This window comes from Pantherophis guttatus, chromosome 4 (assembly GCF_059756535.1).
Source record: "Pantherophis guttatus breed Tessera chromosome 4, ASM5975653v1, whole genome shotgun sequence".
Lineage (NCBI taxonomy): Eukaryota > Metazoa > Chordata > Lepidosauria > Squamata > Colubridae > Pantherophis > Pantherophis guttatus.
The window spans coordinates 44633512-44659073 of NC_142066.1; the positions used below are offsets into that span (position 1 = coordinate 44633512).

The 25562-nt window shown below is 40.0% G+C and overlaps 1 protein-coding gene and 1 long non-coding RNA gene across 6 annotated transcripts in view; both read left to right on the top strand.

Moving 5' to 3' along the window:
• Positions 1–25562, top strand: part of LOC148114073 (uncharacterized) — a 228296-nt gene that overhangs the window by 145515 nt on the left and 57219 nt on the right. The gene's annotated exons all lie outside the window — the stretch shown is intronic.
• FAM117A (family with sequence similarity 117 member A) overlaps positions 20306–25562 on the top strand; it is a 32246-nt gene continuing 26989 nt past the window's right edge. For 2 of the 5 annotated variants that reach the window (XM_034415471.3, XM_034415466.3), the window contains exon 1: positions 20306–20603. In XM_034415471.3, the coding sequence (XP_034271362.1) occupies positions 20498–20603 (106 nt within the window). In that variant the 5' untranslated portion in view covers positions 20306–20497. The remainder of the gene's footprint in view (positions 20604–25562) is intronic. The other 3 variants (XM_034415469.3, XM_034415468.3, XM_087892033.1) reach the window with 3 other exon arrangements.

Below are 25562 nucleotides of genomic sequence, written 5' to 3' on the forward strand. Positions count from 1 at the left end.
ATAAAGAAATCCATTACCACAGTAGCTTTTATTTTTATTAAGAAGCATAATGGAAGCCTTTGACAATTTCTTACAATTCCCTCCAACACATACAGTGAAAAATTAAACTAACTTGAGATGTTTTATAAACCCAGTGTATATGGTCTTATTGTAAGCACACATTTCAGAAGGGACAGCAACCAAGAACATTTAATCTTAACCTTGAAATGTAGTACCATACTTCTTGGAGTATAAGATGCACTCCCCACCTCCACTAAAAGAGGGTGGAAATGTTGGTGCATCTTATACACCAAATACAGCCATTTTTAGCCTCCTGAAAGCCCTCCCCATGTGTCCCGTTTTTGCCAAAAACAAGCCCGTTTTTTGCAAAAATGGGATGTGCAGAGGACTTGGGAGGCCTGCAGAGTGCTCCTGGGGACTGGGGAGGGCAAAAACATGACACGTGGGGGAGTTGGTAGGCCAAAATCATGCCCATTTTTTGCAAAAATGGATGTTTTTGCTCTGCAGCCCCCAGGAGCACTCTGCAGGCCTCCCAAACCCTCTGCGTGCCTCGTTTTTCCAAAAAAGGGGCCCATTTTTGGCCTCCCAAACCCCCCCCCATGTGTCACATTTTTGCCCTCCTCGGTCCCCAGGAGCACTCTGCAGGCCTCCCAAACCATCTGCACATCTGGTTTTTGCAAAAAAGGGCCCAATTTTCACAAAAACAGGACTCTCGGAGGGTTTGGGAGACCTTCAGGTGCTCCTGGGGGCCGGGGAGGGCAAAACCTTTTTTTCCTTGTTTACCTCTTCGAAATCTTGGTGCTTCTTATACTCCAGTGCGTCTTATAGTCTGAAAAATACGATATGTTTTACTTGCACATCAAGTTTAAGAATCTTGTGACAAAATTGGTGTTCGTTCATCTAATTTAATGGAAGACTTTTTAATTTTAAAATAAGGATATCACTACTGTGTGATAACTGAGTACTTTGAGACTGTTATCACTCCTGGAATGCTTCAAATCAATGGAGAAAACCTAAAGAAGGTGGACATTTTTCGGTATCTGGGATCCCATCTCCAAGGCACTGGTGACATCAATGGCGAGATGCAAGGTGAGGTAAATGCAGCCTGGATGTGTTGGTGAGAATTCACTGGTGTGTTATGTGACGGACAAATGCCAACCCGTCTTAAATCTAAGGTTTATAAGACAACCATCCGCCCGGTTGCACTGTATGGCACTGAATGCTGGGCAGCAGCAACAGGGACCGAAAACTATCTCCATGCCATGGAAATGTGAATGCTCCATTGGATATCGGACATCTCTCTTCTTGACCACATCACAAATGACACCATTTGACAACATTTTGATGTGGCACCAATTATAGACAAGATGAGAGAAGGCCAGCTCCACTGGTATGGACATGTCCTAAGAGCAGCACCTTCTACTGTTGCCAAGACTGCCTACTAACTAGAAGTCAATGGCCGGCGATCTCGTGGATGCCCAAAACAGAGATGGCAAGACATCATCAACAAAGATACGCAAGCCACGTGCCTGTGCCTTGGCGACACAGCTGACCATGCAAAGTGGTGCTCAATCCAAAAAGCGGAACACCCCACCCCCGCGTAGGAATACACTAGGAAGAAGAAGAAGTGACTCACTTAGCAATGGTACAAGAAAGGTTGTAAAATCACATAAATGTCTCAGCAACAGATATTTTGGGCTCAAATGTGATTGTAAGTTGACTACCTAAATACCACTATTCAAAATATAACTGATGATTCAGCACCATTATATGGATTCAAAAATTACTGACTATAATTGAAATGGGTCTTGGATGATTTTCGTATAGTCTCAGTATCTAATTATATAAAATACTGTAACTAAATTTGACATTTTCCATAGCATCTTTCCATTATTACTATTCTGCACATACATTCTCAGGTGCTCTTCCTATACTGAATTTTCCAACAATGAACATACATTATGCATTAATTATGGCCATCAGCTGTAGCCTCATATTCCTTTTTTGAATACAATCTTATTAAAATCTTTTAAATTGATATAAATTAATCCAAACGAAAATAGAATAATCAAAAACGAAAGGAAGAAATAAACAAAAATGCAAAAAGGAAAAAAAAGAGATTAAAAATAAAACTTCTAGGTTTACCAGCATTTATTATAGCAGATTTTAAAATGCTAACTTGTTGAATGATGAATGCTGCCAATTGTGATCTTTGAATAAATCCTTAATATGTATTGTTGATAACTTTCTCCTAACCAAAAAGTTAGATTTAATCCCTAGCCAACAGGGAAGATCTGTTTATGGAAACTAAGACAGTAGGAATACTATGTAATATTAATTAAGTATGGGTAGTTCTCAACTTATGAGAACAATTGAGCCCAAAATTTATGTTGCTAAGAAAGACATGTTAATTTCCCTCACTTTATTATCTTTCTTGCCACAATTGTTAAGTGAATAACTGCAGTTGCAAAATTAGTAATATGGTTGTAAAGTGAACCTGACTTTCCCATTGACTTTGCTTCACAAAAAGTCACATGTCCCTAGGAAAGTGCAACTGTTATAAATACATACCAGTTGTCAAGCGTTGTATATGGCAGCGGTCACCAACTGGTGGTCCATGGACCACTGGTGGTCCTTGAGAAAATTTTGGTCCGCAGAAAAATTATTTGCATTTTTTATATTGCACTAAATTAGGGGTCCCTCAGCTGGATACATGCAATGAACATTTGTGTTGCTGCAGAGAGTCTCCCCCTTCGGGGTCTCCTTGTGTAGGTCGGAGAGGGGCAGAAATTCCGACTTGGAGTCTGCTTCAGCCTCCTGGTGTGGGACTTTGGGTGAAGGCTGGAGGGAAGGAGCGCTGGTGGTGAAGAGCCGGAGGGCCTTGTTCCAGTGAGATTGCATCATGGCCTGGAACTAGCTGACCATTTCAGCTCCCTGAGCCTCCAGGCACCTGTACCTGGCCTTACACTCCCGCAGGTCTTCCCTCTGTTTGGAAAGCCTATGCTCCTAGTCCTCAGTGAGGTGCTTCTACTGAGTCTCCTTCTTGGTCAGATCCAATTTGAACTAGGCTGTTTTGCCAACTCTTTCTCGTGGTGACTGCTCAGCTCCAACAACTGCTTCCTGTTGGGGCCCTAACGAGCCCGGGCGGGGAGGCAATGAGTGGCTGGGAGGGGAGGGGTGAGTAGAGGCCAGCGAGGCGCCCCCTGACGTGAGTGACATTGAGTTGGCCACGCCCGTCCAGTCACAAGACCACCTAGCCACGCCCACCCAGCCAGTCATTAGGCAGATCATATTAGCGGTCCGTGGGATTTGAAATTATGAAGTTAGTGGTCCCTGAGGTCTGAAAGGTTGGTGACCCCTGGTATATTGTATATTGATCACAGACCATGGGGATGCTACAACAATTGACCACAGGACCCCGGGACACTGCAACAGTCATGAATTAGTTGCCAAGCATCTGAATTTTGATCATGTGAACATGGGAATGCTGCAATCGATGTAAGTATGAAAAGCAGTCATAAGTTACTTTTTTTCAGTGCCATTGTAACTTTGAACAGTCACTAAATGAGCTGTTGTTAAGGACTACTGGTAATGCTGGACATCTTGATCGTAAATGAAAGCAAACCTGAATGTAGTTGAATATATATTGGACATGTTTAATGAGGAGAAGAAAAAAGTAATGGTTTGTGGCCAAAATAAGTAAAATCCCATAGCAGAGAAGAAAAGAGGGGAAAAATAGTCAAATCTGTGACTATTTAGTCAAATACTAAAAAACAAAGTTCCAAAAACAACAGCCAGGAGGGCAACAGGGAAAGACAATGTGGCTTGATAAAAGTACTGAATACATGAAAATAAAAGGCATGTAATGAAGGAGGAAAGGCAGACATACTAAGATATAATATAGACACATACCTGGAAACAATAGTGTGTCAGAAAAGCTAAAGTTCAGAATGAGCTGAGTTGGGAAGGATGATAAAACAATAAGCATCTTTAAATATAACCATAATATATATTATGTTATGTTATATTTATACTGTATACCTACACACACAGGTGCTCAATGAAAGCAGCAAAATAAAGACTAAAGATCCATAATTGGAGACAGAGATCAGTAGAAACAACAACAGGGAATATTTATTTATTTATGTGAAAATTTTAAATTTCTAGGGATGGATGAATTGCATGCTAAGTTAGTGGAGGAATTAACTGATAAGTCTGATTAGGTACAGTCCAGTCAGTATGACATCAATATCTGGGAGTAAATAGCATGAGAGCATTTTGAAAACACAATTATCAGAAGTCACTTTGACAAAAGTAAGTCTTGGCAGAACAATCTTTCAGCATTCTTCTATGTGGCAACTTCCTTAGTAAATTAGGTTTAGAAGTATTGTATCTTAACTTAATCAAAGCACTAGATAATATTGCAAGACATTCTGATTAGTAAATCAGAAAAGTGGACTGAATGCCACCAGAGTAAAATGAATACTGGCTCAAAAATCAAACTAAAAATGTTTATCAAAGTAGAGGGAGATAATTGAGTGGGGTGCCATAGGATTCATTCCTGAGCTCTGAGCTATTCAATGTTTTTATTAGTGATTTGAACGAAGAGGTGGAGAAAGAACATGCCAAATATGTAGATTAAACTAAATTGGGTGAGCACCACAAGGAATAAGAGAAACTGGAACAAGTTCAAAGAAGGGTAAAAAGACCTACAAAGAGAGACTGAACCTTCTGGGTATGCTTAGCCTTGACATGAAATTATTAAGGGGGAGACAGCATTCTTTAAATATCTAAAAAGATGGCATATAGAAGATCAAGACCTGTTCTCTAATGTTTCAGAGAACAAAGCATAGAAAAGCAGATATACAGTAAATTACACAAAGGGGGTAATTCAACTGAATATTATATTTACAGCAATTTGACTGTAAAACTAATTATTTCTATTCAAGCAGAATCCAAAATCTGGATGTTTTAATTTGGATGTCTACACTAAGGACAGGTTTAGACTCAATAACCAAAATAAACTTCCAACTCTCTCATGTTCTCTGCTGAAAAGAAACCAGTGTGGCTTCTTTAAAAGTCAAATCTTGTTTTATTAATATTCTAGATATCAGGCTTCTCTCAGTAACACAAAATAATAATAATGAATTTTACAGGACTGAAGGCTCAGATCAGCATTTCTTGCACTTCTGTCTCCTGCCTACTCTGTAAAGTAAATGTTCTTAAACTAGAAGTAATTACACCAAGGATGTAATTTGGGCATATCCTGGAGGAGTAATGGATCAATTTTTAATTGTTTGCTTGTGAGTTGAGAATTCAGTTTAGATCTGCAGGTACCAAGATGCTTGCGTAAAACTACAGAAGTTGATTTTTTTGTTATTATGAAGTAATGAAATTATACAAGACCAGGGAAATGGCTAATTGAATCAGACAGTGTCAGAAGTACTGATATACTATAAAGGTTGAGAACCAATTATCCTTTTATCCTCCTGGCCAGGAGATATAATTTCTATTGATTCCTTGTTTTGAATAGAGTGGCCTGCTCTAGTAGCAAGTACTTTACTTTTGATTGTGTGAAAACTAACTTGCACACCATTGCTCCCTTCAAGATTTTTCTACTGCCATGCCTAGGGGAACTTGGTGGTTTTCTTTCCCCTCCCTTTTTGGTAGCTGACCCAGCATCCAGTGAAAATAGATGGGAAACTCCATTGCAACCTGAGATGCACAGACAGACATGGGCACAGAAAGAATGTGAATTTTAGATACCTGTTCGCTCTCTTTCATATACAACTCATCCAGAAGTCTATCCTGCAGCAGAAATCTGGAATAGATCAGATCCCTTGTAAGTAGCCAATCCACTATCACCCTGCTCTAGTTCAAATCAGCATCTTCCCCTCAAAGTCCGAGGTGGCTATAGCCAGCTTGGGAAGACTGGAAAGAGGATTGAGCATATAAGGCTATTGCAAAAGGAATTGGCAAAGAAGCTGTGAATATTTTCAGCTGCCCACTATTTTCAGCCTTTTCAATGAATCAGGTATTCTAATTTGTCCCATAGAATCCATCTTGAATTCTTCTTTTCCCATGTCTAAGACTAAAACTAGAGGGGAGGATGGGAGCATAAAATACATGGGGGCAGCTGTTCAAGAATCAAAGGGGAATGTTGGAAAACAGGTGGATGCTCATTATTTTTTTCAAGCCTCTAGCAGAACATCACAGGAAGCAAGATTCTGAAAAAGTTTAATTAGGTTTAATGTTAAAAAGAAAACAATAGATAAGGATACAAAATCTAGGCAAACTCCTGTCCTCATTTATGAATGAATTCATTAAGACAAGGTCACTGTGAGGTGTCTGTACATCTTTTTCCCAGACTGTCTTTTCTTTAGATAAGCCTGACACTGAAAAATCTGTGTGCTCTTTTTTTAATGAAGTTTGGCATACTCCCTTTTGTTTCTCAACCTTAGCGAGTTTTATTTACAGCAGCTGCATGTTGCACACAAAGATCAATTGGGTTGATACAAACTGATACAGGAACAAACCAATAAATTTGATCTCCAGAAAGGTCTGTTTGGAAAGGATTAAGGAGAGTTTGGCAACAGGTGTGAGCAGCTATGATAAGATATCTTAAAAAGTGATGTGCATGTAGAAGAATTAGAAGAAATACTATATGCCGTTTGGACCATAGGCAATAGCTCAAGTCAGCTATTTGATTCATATAACAACAGAAATACTGTTTCATATAACAAATGTCATGTCTATTTTATCACTAGATTGGGAGAGATATGATGAGGAAAGGTGAAATATAACATTTGAAAATTGAAGAAAAAATAAATAAAATTTCCCTGAAGCTAGAATCTGAATTGTGTGCCTTTATTCAAAATAAGAAGACTGGGCGTGCTTTGATGGCAGAAAATGTGATAGCGGAACAACCAATGTCAAGTCCAGAGGGAGCCCCCACCACACATGAAATGAGCCACATGTAGAGAAAAGATCAATGACCACCTACACTATCCAGACCCTTCATGGGTACCAATAGTAGGTGCAAGGAAATAGTGTCCCAGGACCCTTTCAAGGAAAGGAAGTGTAGCAGACTTGTTGGTTTGATAACAACAAGAAAGGATAAAGGTCTTTACACCTGTCAGATATGAAACTATCAGAGGTCTCTAAGGAGAAGACCTGAAATGACCATTTGGGTTGCTGTCATGGCAGAGCTTCAATAATTCCCTCTTAGGGAAGGAGTTAGTCCAAACGCCATTGTTCCCAGAAAAAGAGAGATCGTGAATTGGGAGTTTTCCCTGAAGGTCATAATATGACCCTGCACACAAAAATTCTGTTATTATTGCATTCACATTTCGCTAGTGAATTTAGGGCCCCCAGAAATTGCAAGAACAAAAGCCAGGTCATAGAGAACACAGTATTCAACCTTACATGAAAGTGTAACTTTCTTTGTGAGCTTGGAATGTAGATAATGTGAAAAAAGGGAAATTGTGCCCATGTGATCTTGTGTGCTCCTATGAAGTCAATACAAATTCCAGTTTACTATGACCAGTTTGGATTTGGATGAAGTGTGAGACTTTTTCCAAGAGGTGGCACCAGTGCTGAAAAGCATATTTAATAACCAAGATGTCATTTTTAAAAACACCATTATAGATAACTGCCTAAAATAAGAAACACAAGACAAAAGTCATTGTTCAAAGTTTTGAGCCATCTTAAGTATGGATAGCTGGATTGGGGGGGGGGAATCATTGTCATCTAAGGACACAATCAAATAAGAATCTAAAGCATTGCTTTTGTAAAGACTGAAGTAGCATTCATTAAACTATAGCACATTTTTCTGTTGTTGAAATACAGCTGTAAGTTTCTTGATCAAAAATAACATGAAGAGGGACTGTATACTAAGAAAATGGCCCAGAGCACAAAAGCACAATAGTTTCTATCCTTATCAGTCGGTGAATTGTTTTAATAGGTAGATCATATTTTTGTATAGTTGCATAGCTTTTAAAATTGCCTTAGCTCTAGAATCTGTCAGAGCTTAAAGGTAAATTATAGAATCAATTTTAGTGAAAGGAGTAACAGACAGAATCAAATACTGATGAAGAACACAGAAGTCTGAACTGGATGCCCCCCTCAGAGATCCTGATTCATGCGGCAGTTTGAAAACAATAGAAGAAAGGGTAAAAATAACAGCCAAGAAAAGGAGCAGTCCATCAATGGTTTATCTCAGAGTGCAATTAAGTCCAGGTGGCAAGAAATGTAAGGAAGAGAAATTTTTAAAAATCATTTTGAGATTCTCTGTCTTAGTGAATTTACTAATGAGTGAGGGTAAGAAATTACTTTTGCAATTCTGCAATGTTCTGTATGTGTATATCCAAATACCCTCACATATTAAAGCATCTTTATTACAGTCTGTTAATTCTTGCTTCCTTGACTTTGCCCAACTCTGTGAGCCTCAAAAGCTGAGTTATTTCCTGACAAGCCCAGTTTAGATCATTCATGGGATTATGCTTGCAAAATTACTCATATACCAGTTTTATGGCATATCTCAGTCAATTTAGAGCAGAGAAATATAGCAAAGCAAACTCATTGTAAAATTGAACAATATTCTAAAATTCCACAATATAAACAGTGATCTTATATTTGCATTTTTGCAGTAGGCAGAGAGGTTTGCTGGTTCTCAGCTGCATGCATTTGATATCCAAAGACTCTGAGAAAGAGAGTAACAATGTCACTTTTTCCCACCTATAATGTATCTCATTTTTATGTCTTTCATCTATATCACACAGTGGTAGATTCTGAGGCAACTAGAGGGCCTACATAAGTTTGTTAATATGTCCCTATTTAAATAACTCAGTGAATAGCACCTTCTTCTAATTTACATCTTCAGCAAAGAGCTCAAGTTAGCCATATATATTCATGCTCTGAGCTTGCCACATGACAATAGCTATTACCCATCTGGCTGGACCATGAAAACAACTCTCGGTCTGATTATGAAAGTAATGTCATTACCTAGAACATGATATTGTTTTCCATATCCTATCAAGAAATGATTTATGATTTCCCTTAACTCACATAAACTAGTAGCCTTAAAATTCTCAGGGCGTATGAGGTAAGAACAACACAGCCACAGGAAGCAGTTCAGTCTCTAAGTTACCTAAGTTACCTGTTCACAGTACTGTAGGTCAGATCAATGAAGAAAAACTTATTTCTGAATAAAATAGAACAGAACAGAACAGAATAGAATAGAATAGATTTTTTTTTATTAGCCAAGTGTGATTGGACACACAAGGAATTTATCTTGGTATATATGCTCTCAGCATACATAAAATAAAAGATACGTTCATCAAGAATCATAAGGTACAACACTTAATGATAATCATAGGTTACAAATAAACAATCAGGAAGCAATATCAATATAAATCGTAAGGATACCAGCAACAAGGTTACAGTCATACAGTCATAAGTGAGAGGAGATGGGTGATGGGAACAATGAAAAGATGAGAAGATTAATACCCTGTTTTCCCCAAAATAAGACAACCCCTAATAATAAGGCCAATTGGGCTTTTGAGCGCATGGCAATAAGGCCAAGCACTTATTTCAGGGTTCCAAAAATATAAGACAGGTCTTATTTTTGGGGAAACACGGTAGTAGTGCAGACTTAGTAAATAGTTTGACAGTATTGAGGGAATTATTTGTTTAGCAGAGTGATGGCGTTCAGGAAAAAACTATTCTTGTGTCTAGTTGTTCTGGTGTGCAGTGCTCTATAGGTTCATTTTGAGGATAGAAGTTGAAACAGTTTATGTCCAGGATGTGAGGCAGTGGTGGGTTCTAAATATTTTTACTACCGGTTCAGTGGGTGTGGCTAGGTGGTGGGCATGGCCAACGTGACATCACTCATGCACTCAGTCACATGACCCCCCCAAGCCACGCCCGCCGAAAAGGTAGCTAAAATGTTTGGGACTTTTTGAAACTTTTTTTTTGACACTCCGGCCCCATATCGAGGTCGGGATGAGTGGGATGGCAGTGGTCGTCTTGGCTTTCCCTCCATTGCCCTTCCTGGCCGAAAAGTGCCCCTTCTTGCATCTGACGGGCCTTCCTGGTGATTGCAGCCGGAGCAACCCACTCCGCCAGCTCAGGGCAACAGACTCGGCTGCAGCCCAGATGAGCCAAGGAACTGCGGGGAGCCTCCCACGTGTTGTATCCCCTCCCAGCCTTCCCCCCGCACCTCCGCACCATTTTTGGACACCCAGCTTACTGGGCTGCCCCATCCCTGTCACGGCTCCAATGGCAGTGGCTTTGGAAGACACTGGCGGCACGGAGGCATGGGCAAAGGCTGGGAGGGGGGTGCAACATATGGGAGGCTCCCCACAGTTCCTCAGCTTGTCTGGGCTGTAGCTGATTGAGGTGCTTTAGCAGCCATGAGCTGCGCTTTCCTCCAAGTCTCACAGAGAGAAGCACCTGTTTCCCTCTGCCACCCACAGCGCTTAGAGAAAAGCATGGCTCATGGCTGCTACCGGACTGCCCCAGTCCCTATCACGGCTCCAACGGCAGCAGCTTCGGGAGATACTAGTGGCACGGAGGCTCGGGCGAAGGCTGGGAGGGGGATACAACATGTGGAGGGCCAAGTCCGCTCCCCTTCGCCTCCCCTCACTTGTTTACCCATCCCAGAGAGCTCAGGCTATGCCTCCCTCCAACCCAGCCATCTTTCTTGCTGGCGTCGCTCCTGAGCAAACTCTTCTGTCCTCGGCTGTTGCGAAGAAGCGGCAGCTCTGGGTGCACCACGCCTGCTTCATTCTCTTTGAGAGCCGCTTTGCACCTTGTTTGCAAAGCGGCTCTCAAAGAGAAAGAAGCAGGTGTGGTGCACCCAGAGCTGCCGCTTCTTCGCAACAGCCGAGGACCTCTTCCTCTTGGAGCTCCAAGCTGCGGGGCCGGGGGGGGGGCGGCTGCAATGCCAGCAGCTTTGGTGGGCTCCTTCCCTCAGTGGTTTGTTTTCTTTTACCTCGTCTAGGCGACTTTGTCATTAAAGGCTGCTCCGTACCTTTTGATCTTTCTCGGGCGTGGAGAAAAGCAACCCTGTGTGAAGGGAGTGAGCCTGCTGCTGAACTTGGAAGCTGAGAGGCTTCTTTTCCACCCAGCCACTGGTGCACAACGCCGGAAAGACCTCCGGTCACTGCCACAATCTTCGCACATGCACAGCTTTCTTCTCACCGGCTGAAGGACTTTTCGGCACCCTGCAGCCAGGCGGCTGAGAGGCTTCTTTGCTCCGGTCAGCTTCAGGTGGGTGAGCAAGCAGCGACCGGTGAACCGGTTCGGGGGTGTGGCCTGGCTGCTGTTACTACCCGTTCAGAGAACTACTTCCTAAAGTTACTACCTATTCGGTAGAACCGCGCCAAACTGGTAGCAACCCACCACTGATGTGAGGGGTCTGTAAATATTTTCACAGCCCTCTTTTTGACTCGTGCAGTATACAGGTCCTCAATGGAAGGCAGATTGATAGCAAATGCTTTTTCTGCAGTTCTAATTATCCTCTGAAGTCTGTGTTTGCTTTGTTGGGTTGCAGAACCAAACCAGACAGTTATAGAGGTGCAGATGACAGACTCAATAGTTCCTTTGTAGAACTGAATCAGCAGCTCCTTGGGCAGTTTGAGCTTTCTGAGTTGGCGCAGAAAGAACATGCTTTGTTGTGCTTTTTTGATGACGTTTTTGATGTTAGCTGTCCATTTTAGATCTTGCATTATGGTAGAACCTAGAAATTTGAAGGTCTCTACTGTTGATACTGTGTTGTCTAGTATTGTGAGAGGTGGAAGTATGGAAGGGTTTCTCCTAAAGTCTACCACCATTTCTACCGTTTTGAGTGTGTTCAGTTCCAGATTGTTCCGGTCGCACCAGAAGGCTAGTTGTTCAACCTCCCATCTGTATACAGATTCATCATTGTCTCGAATGAGACCTATCACTGTTGTGTCATCTGTGAACTTCAGCAGTTTAACAGATGGATCGTTAGAGATGCAGTCATTGGTATACAGAGAGAAGTGGGGAGAGCACATAGCTCTGAGGGGCCACTGTGCTAATTGTACAGGTATCTGATGTGATTCTGCTTAGCTTCACCTGCTGCTTCCTATTTGTTAGGAAGCTTATGATCCACTTACAAGTGTGTTCAGGTACCTCTAGCTGGTTTAGCTTAGTTAGAAGAGTGTCTGGAATGATGGTATTGAATGCTGAACTAAAGTCTACAAAGAGGACCCTTGCGTAGGTCTTTGGAGATTCAAGATGTTGTAGGATGTAGTGCAGAGCCATATTAACAGCATCATCTGTTGATCTATTTGCTCAGTATGCAAATTGCAAGGGGCCTAACAGTGGATCCGTGATGGTTTTCAAGTGGGACAGCACTAGCCTTTCAAAGGTTTTCATGACTACAGATGTTAGAGCAACTAGTCTGTAGTCATTCAGTTCCTTGATGGCTTCTTCGGCACTGGGATGATAGTAGAGCGTTTGACGTAAGAAGGAACATAGCACATCTCTAGTGATTTATTGAAGATTCGGGTGAAGATGGGGGCCAATTGGTCAGCACAGACTTTTAAGCAAGAAGGAGTTATCTTGTCTGGGCCTAGAGCTTTTCCTGGCTTTTGTCTGTGAAATAGGTCTTGCACTTCCTTTTATGTGATCACTAGGGGTTGTGAACCCAATGGGATGGGTTCAGTTGCAGGAGGCTTGGCTGTTGTTGGTGTGTCTGAGATGGGGGTTGTAGAGATAGGTGGCTGTAGTTTCCTTTCAAACCTGCAGTAAAACACATTCAGGTCATCTGCCAGTTGTTGATTTCCTTCAGCCTGGGAAGGAGGTTTGCTGTAGCCAGTGATATTTTTAAGAGTTTTCCACATGTTTTCTGGTTCATTTCTTAAGAACTGATTCTTTAGCTTTTCAGAGTAGCTTCTTTTTGCTGCTCTGATTTCCCTTGTTAATACATTAGAGCAAGGGACCACCCACTGATACTGTTGTATATAGCAACTAGCTAATTAACTGAGATATGTGCAGTGCCATTTTCCACTTCTTTCCATCCCAAAATTGTGCATGATAGGGAGACTAAAGCCATCATTTCTAGTTAACCATAACTAATAGCTTGGTTTCAAATTCTGCTGGGGACTAAGTGGAATTGGTGATTGCTGCCAGATTTATACATTACTAACTTTATATACAGTTATAACTTTTGTTCAAGGGCTAATCATAAAAAGAGGAGGCACAGTCCCCACAATGATTAATTGGATCATGTGTCTTTTGCTGAATATTTTTACAAACCAGGCCTGAATGCTGGGCTAGATAAGCCGGTGATCTGACCCTTCTTGCATTTTAAAATAAGAGAAGTCAGTGCAGATAGAAACATATAATATTATATAATTCCTGTCAATTATTTTCGAGTTTGAACCAACATCCTATTGATTTCACTATGATTTCATTGCAGAAAAATCACTCTTGTGATACAAGACTTACTGTGGGAAGCATTTGTAGTACTGTATGTAGGGGCCAGGGAGAGTAATTTTTAGATCCAATTTAACATTTGTTTTTGTCCCTATTCCTTTTTTAAAAAAAATTTCAAGGCCAATTACTCTACAGACTGGAACCTTGGACTTGAATTTAGGAAGAAAAGCATCTAATTGTAGTTTACCCCCTATTCTTTATTCATAATATTTTATTTATTAAACTTATATGTCACCCATTTCACTTAGAGGTGACTCTAGGGGGCTGGAATAAATAAAAGCAACAAGATAAAAACATTTAAATAATGTAATAAGTAATAACTTATACAGAAGTTGTGGGTGCTCTATCACTGGAAATTTTAAAGAAGGGATTGGGCAACTATTTGTCTGAAATGATATTGGGTCTCAGGCTTAAACAACAGATTGGACTAGAAGACCTCCAAAGTCCCTTCCAACTCCGTTATCCTGTTATTTGGTTAAATAAATATTAACACTAAAATTGACCTAAAAGCTAACAATGATGGCAAAGAAGGGAGCAAGATGCAAATGAGGAGATAGTGGAGTTTTACCTCAGTCTATTACCCAAACTATTGGAAAGTTGAGCTCTGTGCAGTTGCCAAGTGCCTATCAGGTGATAAGTGCAAATTCCATTGCCAATATTCTCCCTCATGCAGAAATTAAAAAAAACAGAGGAGAGCTATGTTATGGCCAGATTATAGCAGTTTTGCACTGTTATGATTTAGTTGCTATTTAATCATAACATTGCTTCCCTACTTGCCATAGGTTGTGTAACATTCTTCCTTTCAGCTGACATTTCTTTGCAAGTGAAGGGTTGATTTAAGTATTACATTGTTGATATCACTCCACAGTTGGAAGGTTGATTAATGTTCTTTAGGACAGTTAAAGCAATATGCCAAAGACAACATTTGGGCCTTCAGTGTGATTTGCTTGATGGAGAGGATAATTATAAATCTGAAGTAAGGGCAATTGTGGAGATTTGTTCTCTTTGACACTTATGGCATGGGAGAAACTATTGCTTCCGCTTGTTTCGGGTAGTACAAGATAGGCTTTAATGGTAGGAAGTGTATAGGTGACAGGGTTGAAAGAATTAGTTTGGGTTGGAATATAGCCCTACCTATTAAATTGTCATTCTTACTGGAGAGTTTTTCTTCCATAAAAGGCTTTCGTGAATTATAATATAGATGTTAAACCCAATTTACACAATTGGCACAATTGACTAGGGAAAAATAATAGGCCACCTCTGCTATTCGTTTGTTATTTTATTTATTTATGTATTAAATTTACAAGCTGTTCACCTCATCTAAAGTTGACTCTAGGCAGTTTGCAATCAATAAAAACAGCAAGACAAAACATATAAATAATAAATAGTAACACTAAAATTGACTAAGATGGCAAACAAGTGAGCAAGAAGCACATGGGGAGAAGATGGGGTCTTAACTTAGTCCACCTCCAGAATGACATGCCTCCATCAGGTATGGGTCTCAAGTTGAGGGGGTGGGCATGATGTTCTAGAGCAGGGATGTCAAACTCAAGGCCCACGGGCCGGATCTGGCCCACAATGTGATTGGATCCAGCCCATAGGGCCATTCTGGTCTATCCAATGTGAAGAAGCAAGATTGTGCCAGGATGGCTTCAGCCCGGTCTACCCAGTGTGAAGAAAGATCAGGCCAATGTAGCTTCAGCCTGGTCTACCCAGTGCGAAGATGAAAGATCAGGCCAGCATAGCTTTGGCCCGGTCTACCCAATGCGAAGAGGAAACATGCCAGCAGTTTGGGGAGTGGCATCAAGCTGGCCATGCCTACCCAGTTGACCACACCCACCCAGTCGGCCACGCCCACCCAAGCCCTTCCCCCCCCGAGGTCAACCACAGCCCTGATGTGACCCTCAATGAAATTTAGTTTGACACCCCTGTTCTAGAGGGTAGGAGCCATTGCAGAAAACGTTATTTTCCTGGACCCCCATCAGCCAGAATTCCTTGACTGACAGAGTCTGCACTATGGCCCTTCAGGTGCTGATGGGATAGGAAAATCCCATTGTAGTGAAATAATTGCTCAAGTAATCTGGACAAATGCCATGAAGGGCTTTAAAGGTAAGAACCAACACCTTGCATTGGACTGAAGCAAACTGGCAACTAATGGCACTCATATATTGTAATCTATGATATAATAAAACTATAAAATACAATAATATCTATCTAAATAAGATGCTAAGACTCTAAGATTATATTCACCTACCTAGATGCAGATATTAATGGATGTGCTGTGAAATAATTTAAAATTATAGATTTTTAGATACTCAATTAGATATATGTTGGAAGTTAAAGGCTTTTGGGTTTTTTTTGCATATTTGGAAGAAAATAAATGTAAATACAGGAATTAAGATATGTGTAACAGCGGTAAATAATTGCAGACAGTGTACAAAGTCAGATTTGCTCCACTAGTTTATTGAATAAATTATGATTAGCTATATTCATGTAATATACTAAACCCATGTTTGACAAACTCATGGTTGATTTTACACAATACATTAAATTAAAACTAAGCAAACTATGTTTGAGGCCTTTCCTTACTGCTAAATTGAATTACTAATCAATCATCATTGGTAGAAAACACTACTTGCATGAAATTGACTATCCTCTTTTCCAACTTTATCCCACTTCTATTGCAGCTTCAGCAGTCAGAAAAGGCAACAAGACTCCTTTGAATAACAGGCAGCTCTGGATGATATAACCCTGTCTCATTCATGTCCTGGAGATGGGATGAAGGTAAATATTCTAGAAACAGGAGTGGGGAGAGAGATGCTATAATATAAATACCATATAGAAATAGTCAATGAAAAGAATAACACTGTCAAATATCAAGAACACCTTAGGAACCACCAATAGACTACCACAACCACATGGAATTACTGTAGCATACAAGCCAACTAAAGCCCTTCATAACATTCTAAGTAAACAAAAAGAACCAATGGCCCCAGAGGAAAAAACAGGAGTCATATACAATATTCAGTATAATGATTGCAACAGCCACCATGTAGGACAAACAGGTGTAAGACTGGCAGAATACATGCATGAACACCAACTATAGTCAGAAGATACGATGTAATCTCTTTAATTTCACAACATATGAACAGACCTAACCATAGTTTCAACTAAAAAATTGTGACCATCCTAAACCAAGCCAAGTCCAAAACTGCTAGAGAATTTCTAGAAGCCTGGCACTCTGACATATTAGCCATCAATAGAGACATAAACAATATTTATACACTATGCCAGAGGCAATCAACAAGCCAAAGAGGGAGCAATAAGACAAACACACCTTCACACCAGTAATCAGCATCTAGATGAGCATAGATTAATACCAAGATTAACATCAGACCAACAGTCAAGTAAACCCAAATCAAGGAATTGCCAAACAAGCCAACAGTAAACAGCCCTTCCAAAGAACCTCTAAGATTACCCCATCAGCACTGACAGGGCAAGTTACTAGAATATAAACTAAGAGCAAACCCCACTCCTTGCTAGCACTGATGATGTTACCTAGTTTGGGTACATGTCTGTAAGAAAGCAACCAAGCTCAGAGAGCACCAAGGACCCCTCATAGCCAGGGTTATTTTTTAAATTTTTTGTTTCATGAGTAAATGCAAGTAGGGAAAAACACTATGGCTTAACATGTGGATTTGAACAATCCATGAGCGTGCAGGACTGACCTTAGTTATGGATCAATATTTCTTGTCTGGCTTTTTAAAAATTCAAAGTACTGCAAATTAAATTAGGGAATAAAATGGAGAGCTTTTCTTTGCTGTGTTATGTTATGTGAGGGCTCTTTTTTTCTTTCTTCAGATAATCTGGTGCTCTTTTCTCCCCTCTTTTATCTTTTTAAGGTATTCAGAGAATCTGCCATAACTTTTGTAGTAGATATGTTCACCCCACCCACTTGTTGGCAGATGTACCAGACAGTGAGAGATAGACATGAGACTGAAGCAAAATTGACATTCTCTTTGTGAATTGGTCATTAACCCAGATTGTAGTACAATAGTATTGCAATATTCAGTCCTTTCATTTGCTTCAGAAATTCTTACTTTTTGAAATTCTAGAGGATATTTTTTTTAAAGTTAGACCAACCTTTTCCTTTATAAAGTTTATATTCTACTTATCATTCAGGAGTTCAAGGTGGCATATATAGTGCTTTTCCCTATTTTTCCCTACAACAACAATCCTATGAGGTTGCTGATCTGGGAGATAATGACTAGCCCAATATTATCTAGAACAGAGGTCTTGGCTGGCTTAAACCTGCCAAGTTTGAAGACCTCTGATCTAGAAGCTTCTATTGCTGAGGATGGATTAAAACCCTACTCCTGCTCCAACAGTTTAACTCAGGGGTGAGCAACTATGGCCCCTTTACAACCTATGAACTTCAATTCCCAGAATACCTGAGCCCAGTGGCTCTAACTCAGTTTATACCTAGAACAATTAAAGTGGAGTTAGTTTGAGTCTCTTTCTCACATTTTCCTCTCACCTGGTCTCAGAAATTTTTTTCTCTAACGTTGAACTCTCAAGGTCCATAGACATTCCGTCACATGTAACCCCTTCAGTTGAATTTTGTTAGGAACACAATATATCAGACAGTAGTACAGTACAATATCCGGTCTGCAATCAGTCCAGTGACAATTTAGATGGGAGCAAAGCCAACAAAACCAGCTTTATGTTTTTATCTAGTGATCACTGAGATTTTTGCAGCCCTCTATTGGAGATATCTAAAAGAACAGTGCATGCTTGTGTATTTTCTTTGCTGTTCTGCCCTTTTATTTTTATAAGTGGTTAGGAGCTGGAGATTTGTCTTGATGGCTCCATTGCTAAGGGGGGCATTTTTATTCTCCTTTCACTCATGGGTAGTAATTTTTGTTGCTATGTATTACTATGGATTTCTAGATTTTTAAAATATATATATATATATTTGCTGCTTTATTTATTGTTTTGTACCATCCAGAATCACCTTTGGGAAAATGGGTGTCTGTATGAATTTGATAGATAAATAAATAAATATTTGAGTCCATATTCTTCCAACTGTGCAAGAATGTAGCCTAATCTTTGCAATGGAAATACTTCTGCAGATTCTTGGATGTCTCTACGCATAATATTGCTTCTTTCCCACGGTAGGGAATTTGGTGTCTTTCAGATGTTTTGAGCTGCAATTTCCATTTCTGCAGATAGCATTGCCAGTGGTCATAAATAATAATACCTACTGGGGGTACTATGTTTGTCTGTTGCTGATCTAAGTCCTTGAAATGAACATGCCACTGCTCCCATGAAATTACTTACATTGAATATTCATTGCGCACTGATTTGGGAGTAATTTCTCTTGAATCCAGAGGAAATGTAATTAAATTACTGAGCAAACATGCTTTAGATTGGGCACTATTTCCCCAAAAGAAAGGGTAGAAGATGGGAGAGATAAAATCCAATTTTCCATCATTATACTATTGGTAATAAATCTCAGATAAACCTTCTATTTTAAAGATAAATTATTTTTTTGTGGGGGGGAAGCTAGCTTTTCTTCTAAGTAAATATAATTCAGTATTTCCAGCAATAAATATAATTCAATAAATAAATATAATTCAGCAGCACAGTGTTTGTTCATAACCAAACTAGTTGTCTTTGTCTGTAGCTCAAGCACTCATTAAATTTAACTCGGTTCTGCAAGGCTATATATTAATATTGTTCTTCCAGAGATTTCAGGGCTAGATCTAATGCAGTGACTGAAAATACAATAATTAAGGGGAACTATGATTTCTTTCTGCACTGAGAAGCATTTGAAATTTGGTAACTAGCAGAAGAAATTTTGCTTCTGGTTCTGATTCTAGCTACATCTGAATTCAACCTTTTATTTGGCTGCCCTGCTAAAGGAAATGGTGATGCATATTGTGGTTTAGTACTGCTGCACAAACATAGGTTGTAGTCTTTTCATTTATGCCATTTGAATAATCATATTGTTGAATACCTTTAGTCTACAGATGTTGAATTTTTGTTTTCGTTTTTTGTAACACTTGTAACAATGTGCTTTCCCTTTTAAGATGTGCCCTTCAAGCATTTACAAATAACCATGCAATTACCATTATACTCTGTTGCTTCCCTTTTGTAAACTGGGGGAGGGAGACTGTTAAAGCAAAGAATTAAGTTCATGACAGCAGTACAGAAAGTTAGAGATGATGCTAAGGCTGTTTCGTCTAAAATAAGTTTCTTTTGAACAGAAAGACATTTCAACTTTATTTCAGAAGAGGCAAAGAGACCTTGGTGTAATAGTTGAGGAGTACTGGACTAATTTCTAGAGTCCAGCCAAAGTTGCATCATCCTCATCATCTTAAAGCTTGCAGTTAAGGTCTATTCTGTTTGACGTTTCTTTTGCAGTATTTCACCAGATTACCACCCCCATCCCCCAATTTTTGACGTATTCAAAACAATTTAATAAAACGTGAATCACAACGTAAGAATCGAAGTTAGAAAAAAAGTATGATCTCCAAGCCTGGCTATAAAACGTGCTTTTTTTTTTTTTTTTTTCTGGAGGTGGGGGTGGGGGTGGGGGCTATTTAGATGGTTTCCCACCCGTAAAACAAACTGGAAAGGGGAACATTATTGCTGCTGAATAGCGGAACCACAACAAGAAAAAAGAAATCCAAGGTTTTGTTTTGTTTTCTTTTTCTTTTTCCCCTAGGCTGCGTTTACTCCCCACAAGACAGGAAACGCACCGGCAGTAGAAAAAGGTGGAGTTATTCGCTGGAGAGGACCGTGTGAGTCTTCGCCTAAATCCCACCTTGTCCAACTTTGTTGGCCAATGAGCGGCGGCGGTTGCGCGAAGCCACGCCTCTAGCGTGGAGAAAATGCCTCCCGTTCGGTTTTCGTCCTGGGACCGAGTCGCCCGTCACGTAGTTGCGAGCGGGGCGTTAAGAGTAAAGGTTGAGGAGTTGTTCGGCTGATCGACAGTCCGCAAGCGGCTTTGACTTTCTCAGCCGGGGCGATGGCGGCGGGGACTTCCTCCTCCTGTTGGGTCGGGTTGCAGCCGCTCAAGTCCACCTTCCCTTTCCAATTGCAGTCCCGGAGGAACGGAGATGGAGATCGGGCAGGTAACGGGGGTGGGGAGTGGGGGGGGGTGGGGTGGGGGGGGGTTGCAATTCCTAGGCCTAAGTATTGCTCAGAGAAGTACTGGATGGCTGAGAGGGGTGGGGGTGGTGGGTGGGGAGAAGGGCATTGGGGGTGGGGGGGGACTGGGGGGGGGTGTAGGGGAAGCACTGTGCAGGCATGCGTATATGTGCATAATGAGGCCGAAGAGAGTGGTTATACGGAAATAGGGGATAAATTGTACAGTATGGAAGGGGGTCACTAGGAGATTGGCATATTGATAGGAACGGTGGAGGGCAGGAGAGGCTCTGTTAGGAGGGGGAAGGCAGAAGGGGAGTGTCATGAAGTTCCGGATGTCACTGACAGAGAAGACATTGGTGAGGCAGGTTTTGCTGGACTGAATTTTGTGGGAGGGTGTTAAGCCCTTTGGTGGGAATAGTTTGGAATTGAATAAGGAGTAAGCCCAGTTTACAGGTGACATAACGCAGCGAGATTGTCGGGAAGTTTGAAAAGAGCTCTGAATACATCTTTCCCATTATGCGGAACGGGCCATAATAGAAATGATACATAGGATGCATGAGAAACTTTTATCAAAGGGTAAAGTAGAAGTTTAATGCGATTTATATGCCGCCCTATCTCCAATGGACGATGGGTAAAGTAGAAGGTGCCTGAATTGACCGTATTCATTCACATAAGATTGGTGTGTGTGGGGGGGTGTTTTTTGGTCCTAAGGGAAAGCTTACTAAAAATGGAGGCAGGAGAATAAACGCATGCATTCGGAATCATCTGTATGTAAACGCAATATCTCCATTTTGTAAAGCAGGACAGTGTATAATGTATTTTGGAGAAATGTGACTGCTGCTCGAAAAAAACTACAGAAAGGAACAATTAAAATAAAGATGGAATGAAGAGTGGACAGAAAATGTTGCATACCAGGAGCTTTAGAGAGCTTCTGTTTCAGACTTCAGGTATACTGTACAAGTGATTAGAAGTAATGGCTTGAAAAAGTATATATGGAAAGAAAATACGGTGTCGGCTAAGCGTATAATACAGAAGAAACACCTGCATAATAGACTGAGATGCTACAGATATATGGTGCTTTTCTTGTTTGTGAAAACTGGGAATTTATACATTTCTGCAAATTTCTGAAAGCAAGTGGGGTTACATGGCTCGTTAAAAGGTAGATGTAGAAAAATCATGCTGAGATCAGTAAAAGAACTCTGGGGGGGGCTATGACTACGGAGCAATACTCTGGCACGAAAGGGAAAAAAAAATCTTTGGAAAATGGTATGGAAGCGATGGGGACTAGATTTCTTTTAATGGAAAAACAGTAATGACTGGAAAAGTCCAATTAATTGACAGGGGGAGAACTTAATGATGGCATGATAGTATTACTCTTCACTGAAATATCTGGATATCTGATATAGCTAAAGATAGCAGAGAATTTTACTAGGTGAGATATAAATCATATTCATATGGCACCCTTTTCCTTATCTTAGTTCCTCTGATCTCATTTCACTGTAACAACACATTACATCATTTGTTGTAGTTTTCTTCTAGGTATCAGTTTTACTGAGAGTGTTGATTAAGTATGGCTGCATTTAGCTGACTTTATTTGAGTTTAAGGAGGAAAAAGAGCTAAGCATCACGTAGTTAATCATGAGAAAATGTCCAGTTTATGGATTAGACTGGGAAATTTTTAAAAAATGTGGAAAAGATAATAGTGAACCATTTCTTCATTGCTGTTTGGTAAACGACATAGCATCAAGGTGTGGTAAGTGGAATTGAGCTTAGTTTGAGGAGATACTTCTATTTTTGCTCTATTACTGGATCTTATAAAGACCATGTTAATTGTCTCTTCAGGTGATTTAATATTTGCATTAAGGAAGGAGTTTTTAAAAAGTACATTTGCAACAAAAAAAATCCTGACAGTAGCTGCACAGTGGTATAAGTGGATGACCAGTGGAAATTAAGAAAGAAAGTGAAAGATTTGTTTGGCTGTGGAATCTCAGCCTTCCAGTTCTCATCGTCTAAATTCTTTCTTCAGCTCTGGACAACACTTCTATGCTCACTTTATTCCCTTTCTTGACTGCAGTCCCTTGTCAAAGGAGGAGATGCCTAGCTTATCTTCTGCAAAGTCCTTGAAGACTGAGTTTAGATTTGCCCTTGAGATTGTTTTGCTTAAATGGTGAGACTAACCAAGTATTTTAACATAAAGTAACTTAGAAATTCTGGAGTCAAATAAAACTCAAGTGGGTCTCTGCATAAGAATCTTCCAGAAATGCACTGAAGTGGGGGGAGGTAGCTACCAAACTACAAAAATAATTAATAATTAATCATATGAGATGCTAAGAACTATGATTTCTAGTGACTGATACTGATAACTTTCAGTACATGGGCAGAGTAGCAGAAACTTGCGCAGGAATGGATTTGCATGATTTATTTGCAAATAGCCTGTGGCAGGTTCCATTTTGGGGGAAACAGAGAAATTGGAATGTGAGTGTTGTGAGCAGTCCCCATAATTTCTTCTTATAAGCTACTCTGCCATTTTTTATCTCACCATTACCCCTGCTGGGTCTACTAAAAATCTAAAAAAGCCTGTGACTGCAGAAGAAACATCCATGCATTTTGCTTTCTCATGTAGCTTTATGGGTGTGAAGTGAGCTAGGACAGTGCAAAGCAATCTGCCTTCCTGGGTCAGGCTTGAACATGCAGTGAAAATGGTCCTTCTATTTTCTGGTCAAGTTCTGAAATCTAGCCTTCTGAATTCTAGTTTCAGTTCAACTTTGGCAATTGACTAGGATGACTCTCTGCTGCTCCACCAGCTCAAGGTGTCTTCCTCCTCCATCCTCCTCTCCATACACAGAATGATGTAAAAAGGTTAAAAAAGGAGGGGGTTTGAGAAGTTTAGCTTCTGTTTTCAGAAGTTCTCAGGCTTTGTTAACAGCACAGAATAAATAGAAGCCATCTATCTAGCCATCTGGAAAAGAAAAAAAAATGATAGGGACCTGAGTCCTAAGAAAGGTAGGTGTTATATTGTGACCCCCTCTTCACATGCACACACTGTTGCTATATTGCAATCACAAAATACTCTCCCATGAGGGAAAAAGTGAAGTGAGAGTGTATGTTGATTTGAAACCTTACAGTATTTTTAATTGGCTATTGTTATTGTGACTATAATATTGTGATGTATATTAGTTGTATTGCTTTGGTGTAATTTTAACTGCTGTTTAGTCTTTATCTGCTATTTTTATTGTGTTGAACTACAGCCCGGTGGAAGGCATCCTAGAAATAACATGTTTCCTCCTCCTCTTTTTGACAAACAGATCCATGTGTAATGTTTGTATCTCTTCCAGTACAAGAGGCTTGACGTGCAGATGACAGCATCTAGCTGACCTTAGCAGAGCTTGAAAAATATGTAGGGTAGGATCTAATTAATATTTGGATGGGAGACCACCAGGAAATCAGTTGTGGGGTAGCCTGGGAAGCTAAAATAACATCCCAGAAGAAATCACTATGAAACTAGTTATGTATTATTGCAAAAAAAAAAAACCCTGCATAAACATACCTATGTCATCACCAAGAGTCAAATTTGACTTCAGGGAATATTTTATCTCTTTATTTCTGAATGGTGATGATGGTGCTACCACATCATCTTCTCCTCTGCTCTAGATACTCCAATTTGTTAATCTCCTGCAAATAATTATCTGGTAGTTCCTTAGTTTAATTTTTTAAAAAAACCAATTAAAAAAGCAATGGTAGACACAAGCTATTATATATTTTTAAAATATAAGTTTATTTTCATCCTGTATTGTTTCTAGAGTCCAGGAGCGACAGTTTTAATCGTACTGGGAAATAAATTCTTTGCACGTTGCTTTCTCACCAGCCAACACCACCTGGGTTTATTTTATTTATTTATTTATTTATTTATTTTTGAGATCTGTTTTCTGCCATAAATAGCACACAAGGGCTGAATTACAAATACCAAAGATAAAATGGTCTCAATGATGACAGGAGAAGTTTTCCCACTCTCATTGTGCAGTTTTCAGCCTCACAAATGCATGTAGCCCTGGCCTTTGGCTAGGAGAGGGAAGTGCTGCTGGCTCCAGACGATTGGAAAGCTGAATCCTGTGAACTTGCCAGGTGCCTATCACCAGATGATAAATGCATCTTTTGCTGCCAACACTCACTCTCTTTTCCTATGCAGAAATCAAAACAGCAGAGTGCTATATTTTTGCCAGATTATAGCAGCTTTGCTCTGTTAAAATTTAGTTGCCATTTAATCATAACATTGCTACCCTACTTACCTTAGATGGTGCAGCATCCTTCTTTTCAACTGACATTATAGGTGAAGGGTTGATTTAAGTTATTACATTGCTGATATTTCTTCATAGAAGGTTGGTGAATATTCTTTAGGACAGTTACAACAATAAGCCCAGGATAATATTTGTGCCTTCACTGTGGTTTGATGGAGAGGATAATTATAAGTGTGTGGTAAGGGCAATTGTGAAGATTTGTTCCCTTTGATACATGGCATGGGAGGAACTAGTGCTCCTGTTTGTCTGGGTTCTTTGCAGTACAAGATAGATTTTAATAGTAGGAAGTGTGTAGGTGACAGAGTTGAAAGAATTAGTTTGAGTTTGGAAGGTAGACCTACCTATTAAAATGGTATTTTAAATGAGGAGTTTTGCTTCCATATGTGGGATTAGTGCAGCACAATATAGATGCTAACTCCCAATGACTAAGGAAAAGAACTGAGCCAGCTCTGTTATCTAGAGATGCTACTTTCATATGTTGCCTCATTTCTGTTAAAGCTATGCTTTTTTTTCACCTGAAAAACTCATCTGCCAAACATGCATGTTGATCTCTTATCTGAAGAACTTATAATACTCTAGATAGTATAACTATGTTTTATCACATTAGCATAGTTATCTAAATTTGCATAAAATATTTAACCATAAAAT